The following is a 21,918-nucleotide window of genomic DNA, read 5'->3' as shown; positions in this document are numbered from 1 at the left end:
TCCTCCACACACCTACCCCAAAGTTTTCAATCAGAACTACAATAGGGGAAGAATTTAGTGAAAGAATCCTTACGGAAATTGGCTCCAACTCCTTCTTATAGGATAAAGACCATTGGATGGAAAGCTTGTCTAGGGAGGCGACGGTGGTGGTGTAGAGGCAGAGCAGAGTGACGTCAGATCCAACAGTCACATTCACGAAACTGTCTGGGATGGTCACTTGCACCACACTGACCTGACCTGAAAAGATAATCATCAAAAAGACAATGGTACACACTCATATTCCAATGACACTTTTGCATTACAAAACACTTTCAAAGACATCTTATTTAAGAAATCCAAGGTGAGAAGCAGAAGGTAGAATGGACCATACAGGAAAGCTGAACAAACAATTGGGACAGTGGGAAGGGAGTTTCTAACAAATTGCAATGTGAAGATGCTCAAATCCTAAGTGATGGTGAAGTAATAACACTGAACTGGAAATTCCTTCTGTGTAAGGATGGTCTTACACAGAGGTTCTTGGTTTTCCCAGGACCAAAATAGTTCCTTGGATGTAGGACTTTTAGTTTTAAAATTGGGTAAGTCTCAGGCGAACAACCCTGGTTTTGCTAGGACTTTCAATGCCATATAAAACCAAGAAAATCCCAAGCAAACTGGGATGAGTTGGTCAGCCTATCCCTAAGACCATTTTGGGGGGCTACAAGATTAAAATTAATTCACAATAATACTAAGATGCTATTTTTCTTTTTCGTTCTCATCCTCTCATGAGTGCACAATGGAGTTTTCCAGAAGCTATGTGACAGGTAATGATGTCATTACTCTGGTGGCTAATGGAATATGTGCTTGTGTAATTTTTCTGTTTAATTTTTTTTCAGTTTTAATTTCTAACAGTAAATATAGATAGAAATAACTCACATAGAAAAAGCTCTTTGGGGTGCTGAATAACTTTTAATTAAAAATTTTATTGAGATAATTGTAGATTAACATGCAGTTCTAAGAAACAAGACAGATTCTGTGTACATCTTACCCAGTTTCCCCCAATGGTAATATTTTCTAAAACTATAGTATAATATCACAACTGGGTTACTGACATTGATACAACCCACTGACCTTATGCAAATTTCTCCAGTTTTCCTTGTACCCCTGTGTGTGTGTATGCATTTCGTTGTACAGAATTTTATTATGTGTGTAGTTCCATGTATCTACCACCACAGTCAAGATACTGAGCAGTGCCATCACCACAAAGACCCCTCATGTTACCCTTTTATAATCACACCCACCTTCCTCCTGCAACTCATCCCTGTTCCTAACCATTGGCAACCACTAATCTGTCTTCCATTTCCAAAATTTTGTCATTTCACAAATGTTATATAAATGGAATCATGGTAACTTTTTGGAATTGGTTCATTTCACTCAGCATAATTACCTAAAAATTCACCCAAGGTTGTTGTATATATCAGTAGGTTTTTTTTTATTATTATTTAGTAGTATTCGAAGGTATATATGTACCACAGTTTGTTTTACCATTATCCATTTAAGGATATCTGGGCTGTTTCTAGGTTTTACTTATTGAATAAAATTCCAATGAACATTCATGTACAGATTTTGGTGTGAACATACGTTTTCATTTCTCTGGGACAAATGCCCAAGAGTGCAATTGCTGGGTCATATGGTAGATGCATGTTTAGTTTTATAAAACACAGCCATACTTTTTTCCAGAGTAACCGTACCATTATACATCCCCACCAATAATGTATGAGTGAGCCAGTTTTTTGGCATCCTCACTAGCATCTGGTGTTATCACTATTTTCTACTTTAGCCATTCTGGTAGTTGTGTAGTAGTATATCATTGGGGTTTTAATTTGCATTTCCCTAATAGTTAATGATACTAAACATATCTTTATGGGACTATTTGCCATTTGTACATCTTCTTCAGTGAAATGTCTGTTCATATCTTTTGCCCATTTTCTAATTGCATTGTTTAGGGGTTTTTTTTAGAATTGAGTTTTGGCATTCTCTATATAATCTCAAGGCTAGTCATTTGTTGAGTAGAGAGTTTTCCTTTCCAATCTGTATACCTTTTATTTTTTTATTACCTAATTGCAGTGGCTATAACTTCCAATACTATGTTGAATAAGAGAGGTGAGACTAGACATCCTTGCCTTGTTCCCAATCTTAGGGGAAAGCATTCAGCCTTTCACCATTAAGTACTATGTTAGCTGTAGGTTACTTGCAGTTGCCCTCTATCAAGTTGAGGCAATTCTCCTCTGTAGTTGGTTGAATTGTGTCTCCCAGAAAGATAAGTCCAAGTCCTAACACCCAGTATCTGTGAATGTGACCTTATTTAGAAATAAGGTCTTTGCAGATATAATTAAGGATCTTGAAATGAGATCGTCATGGATTTAGGGTGGGCCTGAATTGCTAAGAGTTTTGGTATCAGAGTAATACTGGCTTTATAAAATGACTTGGAAGTATTCCTTCGCCTTCTCTTCTATTTTTCAGAAGAGAATGTATAAAATTGATGTTAATGATTCTTTAAAGGTTTGGTAGAATTATTTGCTGAAACTACATAGGCCTGGAGATTTCTATTGTAGAAATCTGTCCTTATAAGAAAAAGGAGAGAGGGATTTGACACACAGACACACAGAGGGAAAGGCCACGTGAAGATGGAAGCAGAGATTGGAGTGTTGCATCTATAAGCCAAGGAATACCGAGAATTGCTGGAAGCCATCTAGGAGAAAGTAAATCATGCCCCTGATTCTCCCTCAAAACTTCCAGAAGAAACCAACTCTGCCAACCGTTTGGTTTAGGACTTTAAGCCTCCAGAACTGTGAGAGAATAAATTTCTTTTGTTTTAAGCCACCCAGTTTGTGGCAATTTGTTACAGCGGCTCTGGTAAACTAATACACCCTCTATTCCTAACCTCTATTCTAAGAGGTTTTTTTTTTAATCATTAATGAGTATTGAATTTTGTCAAATGCTTATTCTGCATCAATTCATAGGATCATATTTTTGTCTTTAGCCTGTTGATATGGTGAATTACACTGAATACTTTTTGAATGTCGAACCAGCCATACAAACCTGAAATAAATCCCACTTGGTTGTGGGGTATAATTCTTTTTAAACATTGCGTGATTCAATTTGCTAGTGTTTTGTTAAGGATTTTTTGCATCTAAGTTCATGAGAGAGGAACTTTTAAAATTATGAATTCAAGTTCTTTAATGGCTATAGAGCTATTCAGATTATCTATTTCTTATTGGGTGAGTTTAGCAGTTTGCTATTTTTGAGATATTAGCCCATTTTTTTTCTAAGCTGTCAAATATATGAATGTAAAGTTGTTGATAGTCCCTCAATATATTTTAATGACTGCAGGATTTGTCATGATAACCCATGTTTCATTTCTGATATTAGTGATTTGTGTCTTATCTCTTTTTATTTTTATTAGTCTTGCTAGAGGTTTGTCAATTTTATTGATTTTTTTCAAAGAAACAGATTGATTTTTCCCTATAGTTTTTCTATTTTCATTCCATTGATTTCAGCTCTTTATTATTCCCTTCCTTCCACTTGCTTTGGGTTTACTTTAGCCTTCTTTTGCTAGTTCCTTGTTGTGAAATTTAGATTATTGACTTAAGACCTTTCTTCATTTCTAATGTAAGCATTTAGTGTTATAAATTTCTCTCTCAGCATTGCTTTAGCTGTGTGTTACATATTTCGATATGCTGTATTGTCATTTTCACTCAGTTCTACGTACTTTTAAAAAATTCCCTTTGAGACTTCCTTTTGATCCATGGATTATTTAGTAGTGTGTTGTTTAATTTTAATGTGTTTAGAGATTTTTCTGTTACCAACTTCTAGTTGCATTCCATTGTGGCCAGAGAGCATACTTTGTATGATTTCAATTATTTTAAATTTGTTTAGGTTTTTTTTTTTTTTTTTTTTGAGACAGAGTCTCACTCTGTTGCCCGGGCTAGAGTGCCGTGGCGTCAGCCTAGCTCACAGCAACCTCAAACTCCTGGGCTCAAGCGATCCTCCTGCCTCAGCCTCCTGAGTAGCTGGGACTACAGGCACGTGCCACCATGCCCGGCTAATTTTTTCTATATATATTTTTAGTTGTCCAGATAATTTATTTCTATTTTTAGTAGAGACGGGGTCTCGCTCAGGCTGGTCTCGAACTCCTGAACTCGGGCGATCCACCCACCTCGGCCTCCCAGAGAGCTAGGATTACAGGCGTGAGCCACCGCGCCCGGCCTGTTTAGGTTTGTTTTATGGCCAAGCACATGGTCTACCTTAGTGAATGTTCTGTAGGTGCTTGAGAAAAATGTGCATTCTGCTGTTGTTGGATAGAGTGCTCTATACCAAGAGATATAATTTAAAACACTATGAATAAATAGAGATGGACTTATAAAAATATTCAATTAGATCCTATTAGTTGATTGTCTTTTTAAGATCTTCCATATCTTTGCTGATGTTCTTCTGTCTACTAGACTTTTCAGTTTCTGAGAGGGGGTGTTGAATTTTCCAACTATAATTGTGGATTTGTCTCTTTATCCTTTTAGCTCAATCCATTTCTGTTCATGAATTCTGAGACTTTTGTTCTTTGGTATGCACACATTAAGAATCATTATGTCTTCCTGCTGGATTGATCCTTTTATCATTAGGTAGTGTCTCTCTTTGTCTCTAGTAACTTTTTTTGCTCTGAAGCCTACATTATCAGATATTAATATAGCTACTCTAGATTTTTAAAAAATTATATTTATGTGGTATATATTTTTTCTCTTTTTACTTTCAATCTACCTATGTCACTAAATTTAATGTGAGTTTCCTGTGAATAACATATACAATTGTCCCCCCATATCTGAGGGGGATCTGTTATAAGGTTCCCAGTGGATGCCAGAAACTGTGGATAGTACTGAACCCTACATCTACTATGTTTGTTCCTATACATACATATCTATGATAAAGTTTAATTTATAAATTAGGCACAGTAAAAGAGTAACAATAATAATGAACAATAAAATAGAGCAATTATAATAATATACTGTAATAAAAGTTATCTGAATGTGATCTTTCTCTCTCAAAAATATTTTATTGTACTGTACCATAGGTAACTGAAACCTTAGTGAAATCATGGGTACGAGGGGGACTACTGTAGTTGAATTTACATCAATGTAATTACGTTTAATATAACTATTGATACATTAGCTCTTAAGTCTGCCATTTTATTATTTGTTTTCTGTTTGTTTCTTTTGATTCTTATTCCTCTGCTTCGCTTTTTTTGCCTTCCCGTCAGTTACCTGGACTTTCTTTTATAATTTCATCTTGATTTTAAAGCATATATCTTTATATATAATTTTAAAGCATATATCTTTATATAGTTTTCATAGTGGTTGCTCTGGGTATTCAACGTACATATATGAGTCATAACAGTCTACTGGTATCAATATTTTACCACTCTGAGTAAAGTATGTAAACCTCATTTCCATTTCGGTCCATTTATCTTGCCCAACTTTGAAATATCATTGTCTTGAGTTTAAGATGGTTTTATAATTTCAGTTTCAATCATCAAATATGATTTATAAAACTCATGAGTTAAAAGACAGTCTTTTATACGTTCTCATATTTCTGCTCTTTCTGTTGGTCGTTCTTCTTTCTTGATGCTCCAAGATTCTTTCTTCTACTGCTTACTTTCTATTTGAGAAATTCCTTTGGCTGTTCCTTAAGGCTATGTCTGCTAGTGATAAATCTTTTTGCTTTTTTGACTGAGACTCTCATTATTTCCATTATTTCCCCTTCATTCCTGAAGGATAGTTTCACCAGATATAGATTCTATTTTCTGTCATCTCTGCTCTACTATTGAGTCCATCAGCAAGATTTTTATTTTTGTTATTGTATTTTTCAAGTCTATACTTTCTATTTAATTTTTTTCAAGGGTGGCAAACAATCCAGTTTTATTCAAAAAATAATTCCAAAGAGAAAAAAAGGAAATTGAGAGTGAATCTATTGATTAAAAGGGACTTCAGAGGAATAGTATAAAATTGCAATGCATGGACCTTTTATGGATTCTTGTTTTTTAATTTAAATTTTTATTTTTAATTAACAAATAATTGCACACAATGTGATCTTTTGATATATATATACATTGTGGAATGATTATATCAAGCTAATTAACATATCCATCATCTCACATATTTACCATTTTTATGTAGTGAGAATACTTAAAATCTATTCTTTCAGCAATTTTGAAATATACAATACGTTATTATTAATTGTGGTTACCTTGCTGTGCAATAGGTCTTGAAAACTTATTCCTCCTGTGTCACTAGAACTTTGTACCCTTTAGTCAACTTCCCCAAATTCTCCACTCCCTCCACCCCTCATCCCCTGGTAATCACCATTCTACTCTCTAATTCTATTAGTTTGACTTTTTTGGATTCTACATATAAGTGAGATCACACAGTATTTGCCTTTCTGCGCCTGACTTATTTCACTTTGCATAATGTTCCCCAGGTTCTTGTTGCAAATGATAGAATGTCCTTCTTTTTTATATTAATATTTTTATAACTTCTTTTTCTTTTCTGCAACTTTCTATTTTTTCACTTCTTTTAAGAGAATTTGCAATTGATTGTTGAAGCATTTTTATGCTGGCTGCTTTGAAATCCTTGTCAGGTAATTCCAACATCTGATTCATCTCGATGTTGGCATTAGTTGATTGTCTTTTCTCATTCAAGTTGTGATTTTCTTGATTCTTGGTATGACAGATGATTTTTGTTTGAACATTTTGTCTATTATATTAGGAGATTCCTATTCGAATCATTTATTTTAGCAGACAGTCACCTTATCTATGCTTCGCACACAGGTCTTGGCCTATTTTTATGGTCTGTGGCTCTAATGGCAGTTTAATTTTCAGGGTCTTAGTAATGTTGTTTTGGTCTGTTTGTTTTCTCTGGTATCACTAGAGCTTCCATTTGTCCCTGATCATGCTGCCTGAGGGAGCAGAAAGGTTTACCTATGTCAGGATGCCAGGTGTCTTTCAGTGGGGGATGGGTATGGTGGGACACTCCTACTGGTACCCCCTACTGCTTTGGTGTCTCTGTCGGGTAGGGGAGGACAGTCATAGACCCACAGAGATAAAGAGCTTTCCCAGACTGGACCACTTGCTGAGGCTTTATGCTTCCTGTCTGTTCTACCTTTCCACTTAGATATTCTAGGTGAAAGTGGGCATCTCCGGCCCAGGGAGAAGGAGAATGCTTCTTTTGTCCACTGTTTTTGGTGGGGGTTCTGCTGATTCCCGCCCTTGCTGGTGGTGCTGGGCTCACCTGACTTTGTCAGAGGGACTCCCATTTGATCTGGGGGTGGAATGAGCTTACCTGGGGTGCCCTCTGTTGTTAGGTTGGGGATCAGGAAATGCCAGGACTGGGTCCCCTTCTACTGTTGGGTGAGAAAAACCTATCCTGTCTCTTTGTTTTTCCTAGGCTCCCAAACCAGTTTGTTTTCTTCTTACCACTTTGAGGTCCTCCCTTAGTTGTCTCTTGCATTATTTCCAGGATTTATACTTGCGCTTAGCAGGGAGAAGCAAGGAAAAACAGGTCTGTATCACACTGTCCAGACCAAAAATCTCTCTCAATTATTGAGTGTAAAATGGTCCTGAGATAGCAAATTTTGAGAACTGTTGGCCTTACAAAAGGGTGAGGTAATTAGCTGGCAATATGATTTAGAGGAACACCAAAGAGCCCCCTACCCCAAAATCCAGCCAGCCCCTATACTGAAATAGTAATATATAAGCATTTTCCAAAGGGCTGTAGTAGGTGACAAGGGCTGTAGTAGGCTGCAGTTTGGTAACACCATACAGGCACTAGCTCATCTGATTTAACTGGTTATTATCCATTGCAAAGTAAGAGACCATAAAAGTTCTCCAGGATGGGGCATGGGACTGGCAGGTAAGTATTGGAAGAGAAAGTCAAGTTCAAGAGACGCTGTCTGTGTTCCAGGGAGGCTGGAGTGATTGCCCTAGCTACCTGCAGGGTCACAGATGAAGGCGAGGGGGAGGGGGGCAATGAGGATACAGAGATCATGAGAGGCTCAGAGGAAACAGTATAGGAAGACAAATTCTTGTTCTCCTTCCCAATTTTGCATACCCAGTGACTTCTTTACTTCGTATTTTTCTTACTTAATGGCAGCAGTCAGACAAAAGGAACTTAGGGGCTTGAGAAACATTTTGAAAAAGTAAAAGAAAAAGCAAACCATTGTACTGATTACCCTAAGTTTCCTGTGTTCTCTGTCACAGCCAGGCCACCTGGTCCAGCTGCTTTCCTGCCAGAAGCTGGCTGTTTACATGGCAACCAATGTCTTGATGAATTGAGAAAAGTGTTTGAGTATAGACATGAATGCAGCACCTTTTAACTCCATACAGTGTCCTTCTTCCCAATATTCTCTTCCCCATTCTCTCCTGGTTCCTATAATGCTTCCCCCAAAAAGGAAATTGGTCTTCAGAAAGCAGCTATTCTTTCTAACAAAAATTTCACTGGAGAGAGTTGGTTCCCTCCTGCTCTCAATGAGCCCATTGCATTTCTCCTGGAAGTTAGCCACATCTCTAGCTGTGCTTAAATGATGACTTCCAAATGTCTTTGAAGTGCTCAAAATAAAAACGATAGAACTGAGGATTTGGTGGCCATTAAAGTTTCTGGAACCTTTTCCCTAAAAACAGATTTTGGAGACATTATTTGGCCATTGTTTTTGTTCTTTAGTTTGGGGCCCAGTGTCTGTTATGGGATTGGCTAATGATGGGAATTTATGACCAGGTAAGGCACAAAAATACCCTTTGAGGGCCACTCTCAGCAAAAGTACTTGAGGGCAGAATAAGCACAGTACTCCCTCAAGGCAAGCCACAGAAGGGGCCATGGAGCCTAGCAACAATTATCAGTTGAGCACCTATTTTGTGCCATAAACAGTAGTAAACACTGAGGAAACAATAATGAACAAGACAGACACAATCTCTACCTGCCATGTCAATACATCAGGAAGCCATTTGTAACAGAGACCAGAATGGAGGTAAATGAAAATCAAGGATTTGGGAACTATAAATCTGATTCAAACATTTCCAACATTTTAAAAATAGAAAACATATAAACATATAACTAATTTGAGATCTATAAAAGTTTAGTAATATCACCTTAGAATTAAGATGATAATTTCAAATTTTAAAGTGAGACAATATATTTTTTAAGAATACTGCACATTTTCCTATAAATAGATGACAATTGGCAAGGCAAAAACTTCCAGACCATTTGGTTACCCAGATTTCCAGTACTCAACACCATAACCAATTAAATTCTGAAGAAAAACTGGTTTTCAGACATTGTTCAACCACAATACAATGACAACACACTTCAGAGCTAAGAGTTATATATCTCCAGATGAGCCTTTAAGAAATATTATATCATTCAAAAAAAGAAATATTATATCATTCAATTATTACACATTACTTAAACCTCTGAGCTCATCTGGGATGGCAGAAATGTTCTATCTCTTCACTGTCCAATCCACTAGCCCATGTGCAGTTACTGAGCATCCGAAATGTGGCTAGTGAGACTAAGGAACCGACTTTATAATTTTACTTAACTTGAATTAATTTAAATGTAGATAGCCACATGTGGATAATAAACAATGCAAATCTAGTCTTAAATTGGAAGTGATTCTGTGATCGTCAGGGGAAAAAAAAGTTCCCCTCCTTTAGATTAATTCATTCTAAATTGAGAAATTATTTAAAATTGAAAAGTCAGAAAAATCTCTATATTAACAGGACTGTGAAAAAATGGCAGGGTGAAGATTAGTACCTGATTTAAACAAAACCCAGGATTGCAATTTCCCTCACTGACTTGACTGAATTTAAAAACAAGACAAAGATACATGTGATTGAAATATGTGTGACCTCTTTTAAAAATCAGTGCTTGTTATTAAAGTAAAATAATCCAAAGTATATACACTTAAATTAATCAACACGTTAAAAATCTTTTTAAATGCCTTGTGCTTTAGTAATGATTGTTTATTCATTTCTTTAATGCTTACAATGTGGCAAGCACATTGCTCACAGTAGGATTATTCTTATTCGAATATACTACAACAAAAATATCCCCCAAATAGCCATATGCATTTGAACCTGATGCATTTGAACTGATTTAATTTCCAGCAACTTCATGTATAATTACTTCATTTTTAAATTAGGAAACAAATCTAACCAAATGATCACTCAATGTTTTGGATTTGACTGCAAAACCGAAGTTCAAATATATTACTGTTTTAAAATGCATAGCACATACCTCCAGAAAATGAAAACCATATTAAAATATCTTTCCAAGAGATGACTAATACATATTACAAGTGCCTAAAATTATATACATGAATATTTTTCAGAAGAAAAGTTTGATTAAAATTAATTTTCCTGAATTGAAATTGAACTTAAGACTCCTTAAGAAGTCATTGAAAATAGTTTGATTAAAATAAAATCTGTCCTGCTTAGTTGTACAGAAAATCAATTTTACGTATGTATACAAAAATCATGTTTGGGGTTTAGGGAGGTGATTCATTCTTTCAACAAACATTTACTATGTACCCACTATGTGCCAGGCACCATGCTTAACACCAAAAAGTGACATTCTCTCTGAAACAAGTCCAGGTAATGCATCAAATTGCACATTGATGGAAATATTATCAGTTGTCCCACGGCTATATCTGGATCAACTGAGGGACGCTGCTTACGCCAGGTATCGATTACTGAAATCTTGCTTTCTCTGACTTCCATTCATATGTAAGCACAGCAAACAACAACATTATTTTACTGCATTTCCATTCCATTTGCCGGACTGATACTACTATATTTTGCTTTGGGCCAGCTACATCACGTATGTATACATATACAATATGCACTATACACCAACAAAACCAGCTATATAGTAATTTAAGAAAAAAACACTCAGAAGTATTAATTGGTCACTCTGATTGTGCCTTGTTCTAAAAGTCACAATCAAGTAAGATCCTGATATCATGCTAAATAATTTTTTCAAACAATAAAAAAATTGTGCACAAGGTCTAAACACAATTTTAATGTAATATATACACTTTCAAAGAAAAAATAATTTACCCAAATTTGAGTGGTAAGATTGCAGGTGATTTTTATTTTCTTATTATACATTTTCATATTTTTCAATCTTTCTATAATGGCCATACATTACATTTATAATCACTTTAGATTATAAATATGTTAGTTACAGTAAAAATCATTCTTGCAACTGTTCCAAACCCTGTGTCTAGTATAGGCCAGTGTAAGGCCTCACACAGGAAAGTAGATGTTGATGGAATCTTGCAGGGCTGGTGCAGAAAGCCCAGGGGTCAAGCCAATTGCCTAATGACTGGAAACCCTTTAAGAAGGGACAAAGACTTTCACTGTTTAAAGTTACATTTAAATGAATATTCCCAGGAGGAAGGGAAACTAGTAATGTGCGTTTCCAGCTCTAAGGCCTGGTTAGGCCACTGGATAATGCAGTATTGCCTTTTAGTGACATTTGACTCCATACAACATTTATGTTTAAACATTGAATAATGAACATTTAAAGAGCTATTACTAAATATCAGATAGTTTTGAAAAGTAACATTTTTTTCTAGTTATAAAAATAGTATAATATTCTTTGTAGAAAACCAGGAAAGTATGGAGAAGTTGGAAAATAAAATCAAAATCATTTATAATCCCATCACCCAAAGATAATCACCATGAGCACTTCAGTATATATAAACTTTTAGTAATTTATTCTAAGCATGTGTATGTATCCTGCTTTTTCACTTAATGTTGTATCTTGAGCATTTTCTTATGCCATTAAATATGCTTAGTAAACCTTATTCTAATGACTGCCCAATATTACTGATGGCTTTAAAAAGTTCTTTTTTTGATAAACGATATTATTGTATCTACTATGGACCTAAATTATCATAGGATCAGATTCAAAATGTATCTGGTATTTGAAAAAAAAACTAGCCAAGGGGTTTTCTGAATTAGTGATCTCTCCTGGGTCTAACCAACATCAGGATTTTGACTCTAAAAATGATTTTGTTCAGCTCAAATCCCTGAAATCACCCATATTGTGCACAACGATAAATCACTCACATATTTTTCAAAATACAGCCTTAGAATTAGAAAACCACAACTCCCTAAGAAATATTAGACAGTAAAGCATTCATTAAATCTCTGCTCTTCCCATGTGTAAGCCACGGCAGGCCCTCCAACCCAGGCTCTGCCTGCTGTTTTACTAAGGTAAAACAGAGAAAAAAATTATCCTTAGCACAAACTTTGGTTTCGGAGTAAATTCATTTGTTCACTTTTCAAGCTAAGTAAAGAGAGATACTGTCATTTTTTTCTGAAAAAATTTTAATTCTCCTGAATTGTTTTAGCTCCATAAAACAATGTTATAGTCTGGCTCCCCCTCAAATATCAGCATGACACATATTTGCTAAGCAAGAACTCTGAAAATGAGCATACTAATAGCAATTCCTTTGAAGAACAGGAGGGAAAATTTCTATGTAAAAATACGCAATTTTAGTTTAAAAGGAAACTCCATCTCCAATTATCTGTGGTGGTTTGGAGATCCTTTCCTTACCTGCAAGGCAGTTTAGGATCAGAAAGACCTTCCAAAATGCGAACACCATTGCGCCGAGGTTTGTTGAGAGCAGCAGGTGCCAGTAGCTTTCCTGGACTAGGCTGAGTCTCACACTGGCTTCTTCAATCACACCGAGGTTTGCCAGGCTTATCTGCTGGGCATCACCAAGCAAACATGACTCTTCGGGCTTACTTATTGGGTACAGACCTTTCTCAGAGCAGATTTGTGTTTCTTTGAAACACTTTTCATGGGGCGTGTTTCCTTGATATATTTGCTATTGTGTTAATAATAAACCCATGTATTTAAATTCTTCAAGCTCTTTGTACACAGATTCTCTAAGTCTCATTGTTTAAAACCAATCTTATTAAAAAGTTGTACTGTGGGGGGATAGATATAGTTGAAAGAGAACCTATGCAAATAAAAGCTGACAAGGCTAATTAATTTCAAATATTTCCATGGAAGTCATACAGCATTGATTCACTAACCTCCTTTTACAAATTAGGTTAGCAAATTGGTGCTTTAAGGTTTCCTAGGGAGATGGGGTTCACAGGAAGGGCACAGGGGTTATGAAGCAAAAAAGCATTCATTTCTATGAGAACAAACTCTGGACATGTCAGTTTTTTTTGAAACACTGGTAGTTGTCACTACCCTCCACCAAAACTGGCAATAGAATGATGTACATGCTTATGTCTCCCAGGTCAGAAACCTTATAGCACTTGTCACTAATCTAATTTTGCAAAATCAAGTTAGTGAATAAATGCTCTAAAACTTCCATTGGATGAGTCTGAATTTTTGCAGAATTAAGTTACTGAATAGGTGCTATAGGGTTTCCTTGGAAAGCAGAGTTCACTAGAAGGGCATGGGAGGCTCCACAGGTAAGTATCTTTCACGTGAGCATGAACTTCTAATAAAGTTTCCTCTAGTGCTTAAGTTACCCTGAGAAACCCAAGGGCCTCCTCTGGCTCTTCCCATGCCATCTCTAAGTCTTGTTGCTTCCATTTCTATAACAGCTCTCAGATTTGTTCTTTCTCCAATCTTCTGCTTCCATTCTGGTCCAGGTACTCACCTCCTCCCTCCTGGCCTATCATAGCAGCTTCCTAAATGGTCTCCCTGACTTCTTCCTCCTTCATCCTGTGTATCAGCCACAGGCCAACATTCCAACCCTAATCGAGCATTTTCAATAGCACCATGTATGTACTCTTTCATCAAGTCCAAAGTCCTTAATCTGGATTCCCAGCCTTCCAAGATCTGCTCCTCACCTCATCTAAACTTTAGCCACATTAAATCATCCACCTGAAAAATGTTGTCAGGATTTATTGCCTCAAAGTGTTCAGTCACATGAAATGTGCGCAAGTTTCAAGTGATATGTTTTGTGAACTTTAATTTGCAGAAACTGTTTGACTCCATCTGACCTTAGCCAAGCCAGTTGTCCACTGCTTCTCAGAAGGTCATTTTGCTTCCATCAGGCCTGATTCCTCTTCACAGCCTACCCCGTCTATGCACATGTCTGATGCCAAACCTTAGCTCCAGGTGACTTTGGTCACAACTTAGAATTTTCTCCTCCCTCCTCTTGCTATCCAGGTATATTCTTAGCACAGATCAGTCACGTAGTCTTATAGAAGATTTTGATGAACCCATATACCACCCCTCTCTGGGCTCCCCTTAGCATAAATTCATATTATACTTAGAGCCAATACCCTACAGTTGGCACTTCATTGTTCTCCAGTAGTTTCCTGTTCATCAACTGGTCCCTCTTAAATCTAGTGACTTTGAACCCCTCCAGCACGGGGACCAGGTCTTATACAGGCAGTTCCCACCTAATGAAAGGGTGTGTCCCAAAATGTACTGGTAAGCTCATTGATTGGACCCAAGAATACACACTCCTACAGAAGCAATGCTATAATAGAAGTCTCATTCCCAGACTTACATAGCACATAGTCTAGCACTAGCTTGAAATCTGGCTTCTGGGCCATGTAGGACAGAGAAAGAAGAGCAGGAGCAGTAGGTGACAGAGAAAGAATGTTCCTTTTTTCCCTAAGACACAGGTTGTGTACAAGTCAACATTTTTTCCCGAACAACTATTGCGTGTCTTTGACACCCACCTTCCTTTCTGCCCCCAACTCTTCATGGCTCCCCGGCTCCTTGTGTCTCTAGTTTGACCTAAGGGAGAATCTCACTCCCCAGAATGTCCCATGCTCCAAAATTACTTTTTCCTTTCCATCCCTATTCCTCCCAGAAACACTCCCCTTCTTCTGTGCAAGCACATATCCAGCTCCATGTTAGGAGGGGGAAAAATCAATTTCATGAACATTACCCAACAAATGTGCACTATGGAAAATAGAATGCTTGTTTTCCCCAAATAAATCTCTGGCCAGGAGGACTAGGCAATGCAATAAAGAGAAATCGTCTGAGGGAAGAGGTTTTGCAGAGGACAATTTGTAGGGTGGCCCTCTGGAGATCCATACCAGCTCTTCTCAGCCTTGATTCTCCCTTGACCTCTAAGTCCACCAAGTCTCCAAAAGACCCACAATTTCTGCAATGGCTCCCCTCCAAGTAATACTGACATTTCCAGTGGTGGGGAGGGGCAATGGGAAAAGAAATTTGTTAAGTCTGGTGTTTGTAAGCCAAGGACTTCCCATGTTTTCTTTCATGCCCCATAGGTGACCATAGTAGAGTGTCCATATACTTGATCTTAAAACTAGGACACTTTTGAGAGTGAAAAGGATACTACTAGCAATTAAATGGGACAGAAATCATAAACTGTGACAGTCCCAGACAAACCTGAATATCTGGCCGTCTACCCACAGGGGCATACCAAGCACAAAGTTAAGGGCTAAGTAAGAGCTTGTTAATCAATTCAATATGTCCAAGCTGGCTGGCCCGAAGATGGGTGGGGCAGAGGGTATGATATAAGGGTATTGCTAAAACCCACCTGCAGCAGAATCTCTCATACAAACACAAAACCCTCTGCAACATTTAAGTAAAATACCTACGCTGCTGCCATGTAAGACCTAACCAGGAAATGAAGAATTGTGTTAAAACAAATGCTAAGAGATCGTCTAAATTTCTGCTTGGAACTGAATTTTGATATTATTCACTATTGTTCAAAAAAGTGGGCCATTAACTGGTACATGAAATATTAAACATCCTTTGCATTTTTATAGGGCTTCATAATTTTTAAAATGCTTTTCCATTTCATCTTCGCAACTGTTCGATAAAATAAATGAGGCCAGTATTATCTACATTTTCTATGTAAGAAAACTGAGGCTCAAAAATGTATCTTTCCCAAGGCCACATAGCACGCATTAGAAGCTGTTCTCATCGCACTGCACAGTAGCACAGTGTGATTATAATGTAACAAATATGCTACTGTTCCCAGGATTCTTCCTTGGGAACTTTCAGAAATACATGGTATCTGATTTATCCCTTATTTTTTAGCTTAAAAATTATAAAAGTAATTCATTTTGATTGTAAAAGAATTTCAAAAAACAAAGAAGTATACAGAGGGAGACAAAAGTCTCCCTTCATTCAGCTACACATGTAATCCCATGCCTAGGCTCACAAGCAACAGGAGTTTAGCATTTTTACAGATCTTTTTCTATGCATTTACACACACACATACATGAGGTTTTTTTAAAAAAAGATCATAGTATGATATGATCATACTATACAGATTGTTCTATAATTTGCTTTTGTTCCCCTTAAAAACACATTTTTATTATCTCTTTCTGTCACTATGTTCAGCTACATCTATAGAACTACCTTATCCATTTTAAGGCTACATGGTATTTTATAGTATGGATGTACCTTAATTTATTTTAACCATTCTCCTATTGCTGAATTCTTAAACCATTTCAGTTTTTCACTATTGTAGACAACGATGTAATGAATATCCTTTTATCTAGATCTCTGCCACTTGTGTGATTATTTCTGTAGATTAGTTCCTTAAAAATGGAATTGCTGGATCAAAGGGTATGAACATTTAAATTTTTGGTAGACTGCAAAATTGTCCACCAGAAATTCTTTAGAAATCCATACCTCCACTAAGAGTGTATGAGTGGGCCGGGCGTGGTGGCTCATGCCGGTAATCCTAGCACTGTGGGAGATCAAGATGGGAGGACCACTTGAGGCCAGGAGTTCGAGATCAGCCTGAGCAACATAGCGAGACCCCCATATCTACAAAAAATAGAATAATTAGCCGGGCATGGTGGCAGATGCCTGTAGTCCCAGCAACTTGGGAGGCTGAGGCAGGAGGATTACTTGAGCCCAGGAATTTGAGGTTGCAGTGAGCTATGATGATGCCACTGCACTCCAGCCTGGGCAACAGAGCAAGACCCTGTCTCAAACAAACAAACAAAAGTGTATGAAAGTGCCTGTTTCTGTGCAGTCTTGTCAACAATAAAAATTATCAGTCTTTTATTTTGTTTACTAGTATCACAGGTAAACATTGGTATTGCTTTGTTGTTTTGATTTGTATTTCTCTAATGAGGTTGAGCCTCTTTTCACAGGTTTACTGGCCTACCTCGTATTTCTTTCCCTGCGAATTGCCTGTTTACAACTTCAGCCCATTTTTCCATGGAGTTACCTGTCTTTTAATGTTGTAGAAGTATTCTTTATATGTTATGTATCTTACTCTGGCTTGGTATCCATGTTAAAATATTTTCTTCTGGTCTACCACTTTTCTTTTAATTATGCCTTTTACCATAAAGAAATTTGAATTTTGTCATAATCTGTCAATTTTTTCTTTGCATCTTCTGAATTTCATGGCTTCTTTAAGAAGGCCTTCCACAATCCAAGATTACAGAAATATTATTCTATATCATTATTATATAATGTATAACATCATATATTCTTCGGATGCTTCTATAATTTTGTCTCTTGCCATCTCTGTTATAGCAACTTTGTCCTTCCATTTGCTCAGGACAAGAGCCTAGGTGTCATCCTTGAGTCCTCTCCTTCTCTCATATACCGCATCTAACTCAGCAGCAACTTCTTTGGGCTCCATGTTTGAAAGCTATCCAGACTCTGAGCACCTCCCCCACCTCACTGCCCCCACCCTCATCTGAGCCCCCAGCACCCATTGCCTCGATCACAGCAAGAGCCTCCTAACTGGTCTCCCTGCTTCCACGCTTGTCCCCTCACAGTCTATTCTTATCACAGCAGCCAGAAGGATCATTTAAATATAAAAGTCAGATCGTGTCTCACCTTTGCTCAGATCCTCCCCTAGTTCCTAATTTCTCTCTGAGTAAAAACCAGAGTCTTTAAAATAACTCAGAAATCCATAGCCCATATGTTAAGTGCCTTGGTTAACACATTCTAGGTGATGTGCTGTAAGTGTGATATACACATCAGATTTCAAAGACTTAGCATGAAAAAAGCACAGTATCATTAATTCTTATGCTGATTACATATTGAAATGATAATATTTGGGATATATTGGGTTAAAGAAAATATATTATTAAATTTTTAAAGTCAAAAAAATAAATAATCAAATAGCTTAGAAGACCCTAAAATGATCGGTCTCACCCACTCCACCACCTCTCTGATCTAATGTCCTACCATAGTTTTCCTTCTCACTCTGCTTCAGCCATACTGCTCTCCTTGTTGAGCCTCCAAATAGCCTGGCACATTGCCACCTTTTAGGGCATTTGTACTTAGCAGTTAACTCTGCCTGTGACATTTTCCCCCCAGATATCAGCAGGGCCGACTCCCCCCATCTTCTTCAAGTCTTTGCTCAATTGTCAGTTTTACCTTTCAGGGAGTTTACCTTTACGCTTTTGAGGGAGATTTGCTCTTTGGAAACAGCTAGGTCATTTGAGGCTAATTCTAATGAGTAAGTTAGGCAATCAAGTTCAGTAATGCTGTTTTGTGGCTAAGAAATGAGGTATAATCATAATGGTGTGTGGCTTAGGAGCTGGCTCAGAAAGCAGTTTGGGGTTTCCAAAAGGCAGACCAATGCCATTCTTATGACACTAGCATAAGAGACAGAGACACACACAGAGAGACAGAAATACAGAAAGAGACAGAGACAGAGACACAGAGAAATAAACAGAGTGAGTGAGAGAGAAAAGAGAGAGGGAGAGATCTGGGGCTAAAGCTTTTCATATATTTTTTAATCATAACGTAGTCATCATGGGAAAATCAAAATTTATTGGACTTCCTTATACATATTTTATGGTTTTGTATTTTTTAAACAATTATTTAATTACATATGGAAATGCACAGTCTAGTCAGTGCTTAGAGTCTAAAGAGTTTCATTTCTTTCTGTTGGAATGGTTCCAAAGAAAGTGTTTCAAAAATCCCTTGGGCAATCACAGCATCACTGAAGCTTTATTCCTCTTTCCGACTGCCTGACGGGTATCTCCTCTTATAGGCCCACTGGCACTTCAGACTCCACCACAAATGTCACCTGCTATCTCCAAACCTGTGCCACTTCCTAATCACTGTTGCTGATGCCCTCATTATAACTCTTCCTTGGGGTACTCTTTGACTCTTACTTTTCTTCACCCCACCATGTCACAAGTACCAAGTCCTACTGAGGATGGCACTGAAACTTCTTTTCAGTCCATCTTCTCCTTTCATCTCCTCTGCCACACTCTAGTTCAGCCCCTACTATCTCTCATTCAGATGGTGGCAGTAGCCCTCTAGCCCATCTCCTGACCTCCAAACTTCCTCCTTCTCAAATCCATCCTTTGTAATCCTACCAGTTAAGTTTTCCTAAAGTCCAACCACATCATTCTTGTGCTCAAAAATCTTCCATGGCCCTTTTCCTTAGACATAAACATTGTTACCTGGCATTCAGCTGGTACCCAACTGTCTTTCCTGCCTATTTTCTGCTATTTGTAACAACAAAGAATGTCAGAGCTGACAGAAGTTTTACAACCAATAAAGTGTCCAGAGGGCACATTTAGGGACTGCATGTTCACACTAGGCTCATTGCTGAGAAGAATTTCAGTCCTTATACATGGAGAAGGCAGGGAGAAGGAGGACTCTCACTGCATAATGACATGATAGAATTCACTTGAGAGTTTCCCTTACTGGAGGCCCTAGTCTGAGACTCCCAACTTCTTGGTTTAGAGAATTGTAGAATGATGTGCTGCCTCGTCTTCTTTTTATTGTTTTTAAGACAACTCAGTATTAACCTGGAGTAAGAAGGTTTGTTGTTATTGTTGATGAGAGAGGGAGATCTGCTAGTAGTCTCCAGACAAAACTGAATTCTCTGTTACCTAAACATATCCTCACTTTTCCACCCCCACACCTTTTTTTCCTGTGAACTATAGAATATCTTTTTTTTATTGATACATAATAATTGTACATATTCATGGAGTACATGTTACATCTTGATACAAGCACACAACATACAATGATCAAATCAGGGTAACTGGGACAAGATTCACCTGAAACATGCATCATTGCTTTATGTTGGGAGCATTTGAAAACTTCTAGCTATTCTGAAATATAATAAACTATTGTCAACTATAGTTGCCCCATTGTACCAGTGAACATCAGAACTTCTTCCTTCTATTAAACAGAATTACCCCTTCACCAACACCTCTTCATTACCCCTTCCCACTACCCTTACCAATCTCTAGTAGCCACCATTCTATTCACCATTTCCTTGAGATCAATTTTTTTTGTTGTTTTTTTTTAAGACAGAGTCTCGCTTTGTTGCCCAGGCTAGAGTGAGTGCTGTGGCATCAGCCTAGCTCACAGCAACCTCAAACTCCTGGGCTTAAGCGATCCTCCTGCCTCAGCCTCCCGAGTAGCTGGGACTACAGGCATGCGCCACCATGCCCAGCTAATTTTTTCTATATATACTTTCAGTTGGCCAGATAATTTCTTTCTATTTTTAGTAGAGACCGGGTCTCGCTCTTGCTCAGGCTGGTCTCGAACTCCTGACCTGGAGCGATCCACCTGCCTGGGCCTCCCAGAGTGCTAGGATTACAGGCGTGAGCCACTGTGCCTGGCCAAGATCAATTTTTTTTTGAGGTCACATATATGAGTGTGAAGATGAAATATTTGTCTTTCTGTGCCTGGTTTATTTCACTTAAAATAATGTCCTCCAGATCCATCCATGTTTCCGCAAATATAGAATCAGCTTAAGGGTTTATCAAGGGACAAATGGATAAAAAAGATGTGGTGTATGTACAACCCCACACCTTTTAAAAAAATAATTTTTTATCATATATTCTATTTCATTAATTAAAAAAAAAATTTAAATTTTAAATAATTTTTTTTAGAGATAGGGTCTCCCTGTGTTGCTCAGGCTGATCTCAAACTCCTGGCCTCGAGCAAGCCTCCTGCCTTGGCCTCCCAAAGTACTGCGATTACAGGCATGAGCCACCGCGCCCTCACCCCTGCACCTTTACACAGACTGGTCTATTCTCCTAGATCACTTGCCCCACCAAGTCTAATTGTCAAAAAATCTACTCATGATCATTACACATTGTATACTTGTATCAAGACATCATATGTGCCCTATAAATATGTACAACTAGTATATATCCATAAAAATTAAAAATATGCTTATCCTGTGAGCCTCACCGTCAACGAACACTCACTCCTCTGTGGATAGTCTACTAATTCCTACATGATGTGATCTCACCTTTGCAGCATTAGCTAATACCTTTCACATGTCACTTAGAGCATATCCCGGCTATTCATGTACTGGGCTTCTTCGTGGCTCTAAGACTGCAAACTTCTAAGGGGAACAGGGATCATGTTTTGGTGATTTTACACACACATACATGCACACATGCTTGTGTGCTCATTTTGGGCCAGGCATTGTGTTAAGTGCTTTGTATTCATTATCTCATTTATTCCTCTTAATAGCCTTGTGAGGTAGGAAGTCTTATTGTCCCCGTTTTGTAGGGGTTAATAAGACTTAAAGAAACTGAAGCACAGGGAAATTATTCCACATGCACAGTTAGGTAGTGTTCTCTTCTCTTCAGTGGGGGATACCTATTGGTTCTCCCTCGTCCTTTATTGCATATGTCTAGTGAGCAGCCATTTTCTCTCGCTTTACCACTTTACAGTTGCAAAATGGCTGCCAGTCATCCCCCTCACAAGTATGGCTGCTGTTGGTCAAAGCTTCCATCCTTGGAAACGACCACACTGCTAAAACTGAGGCTCAGAAAGGAATACTTGTAACTGCCAGAGCCAGGACCTCAGCCCAAGTAAGTTGGCTCTGGAGCATGTGCTCTTAACTTATGGTTAACTTACTGTGGCCTTAACGACCTGGCCTGGTATTGGCACATAGTAAGTGCATAAGAGCTGT

At 37.8% G+C, this 21,918-nt stretch overlaps 1 protein-coding gene across 1 annotated transcript in view; it reads right to left on the bottom strand.

Annotated features, from left to right (window-relative positions):
- The window catches only part of VSIG1 (V-set and immunoglobulin domain containing 1), a 36,176-nt gene extending 19,455 nt beyond the window's left edge, over positions 1-16,721 (bottom strand). Inside the window, exons 1-3 of the mRNA XM_045537810.1 lie at positions 16,680-16,721; positions 12,642-12,792; positions 74-237 (exon numbers count right to left, since the gene is read on the bottom strand). Coding sequence (XP_045393766.1) covers positions 74-237; positions 12,642-12,792; positions 16,680-16,721 — 357 coding nt within the window. The remainder of the gene's footprint in view (positions 1-73; positions 238-12,641; positions 12,793-16,679) is intronic.
- Positions 16,722-21,918: the final 5,197 nt, after the last annotated feature.

This window comes from Lemur catta, chromosome X (genome assembly GCF_020740605.2).
Source record: "Lemur catta isolate mLemCat1 chromosome X, mLemCat1.pri, whole genome shotgun sequence".
NCBI classification, from domain to species: Eukaryota; Metazoa; Chordata; class Mammalia; order Primates; family Lemuridae; genus Lemur; species Lemur catta.
Note: the sequence above shows the minus strand (reverse complement) of the source record. Positions and strands in the feature narration are given on the sequence as shown.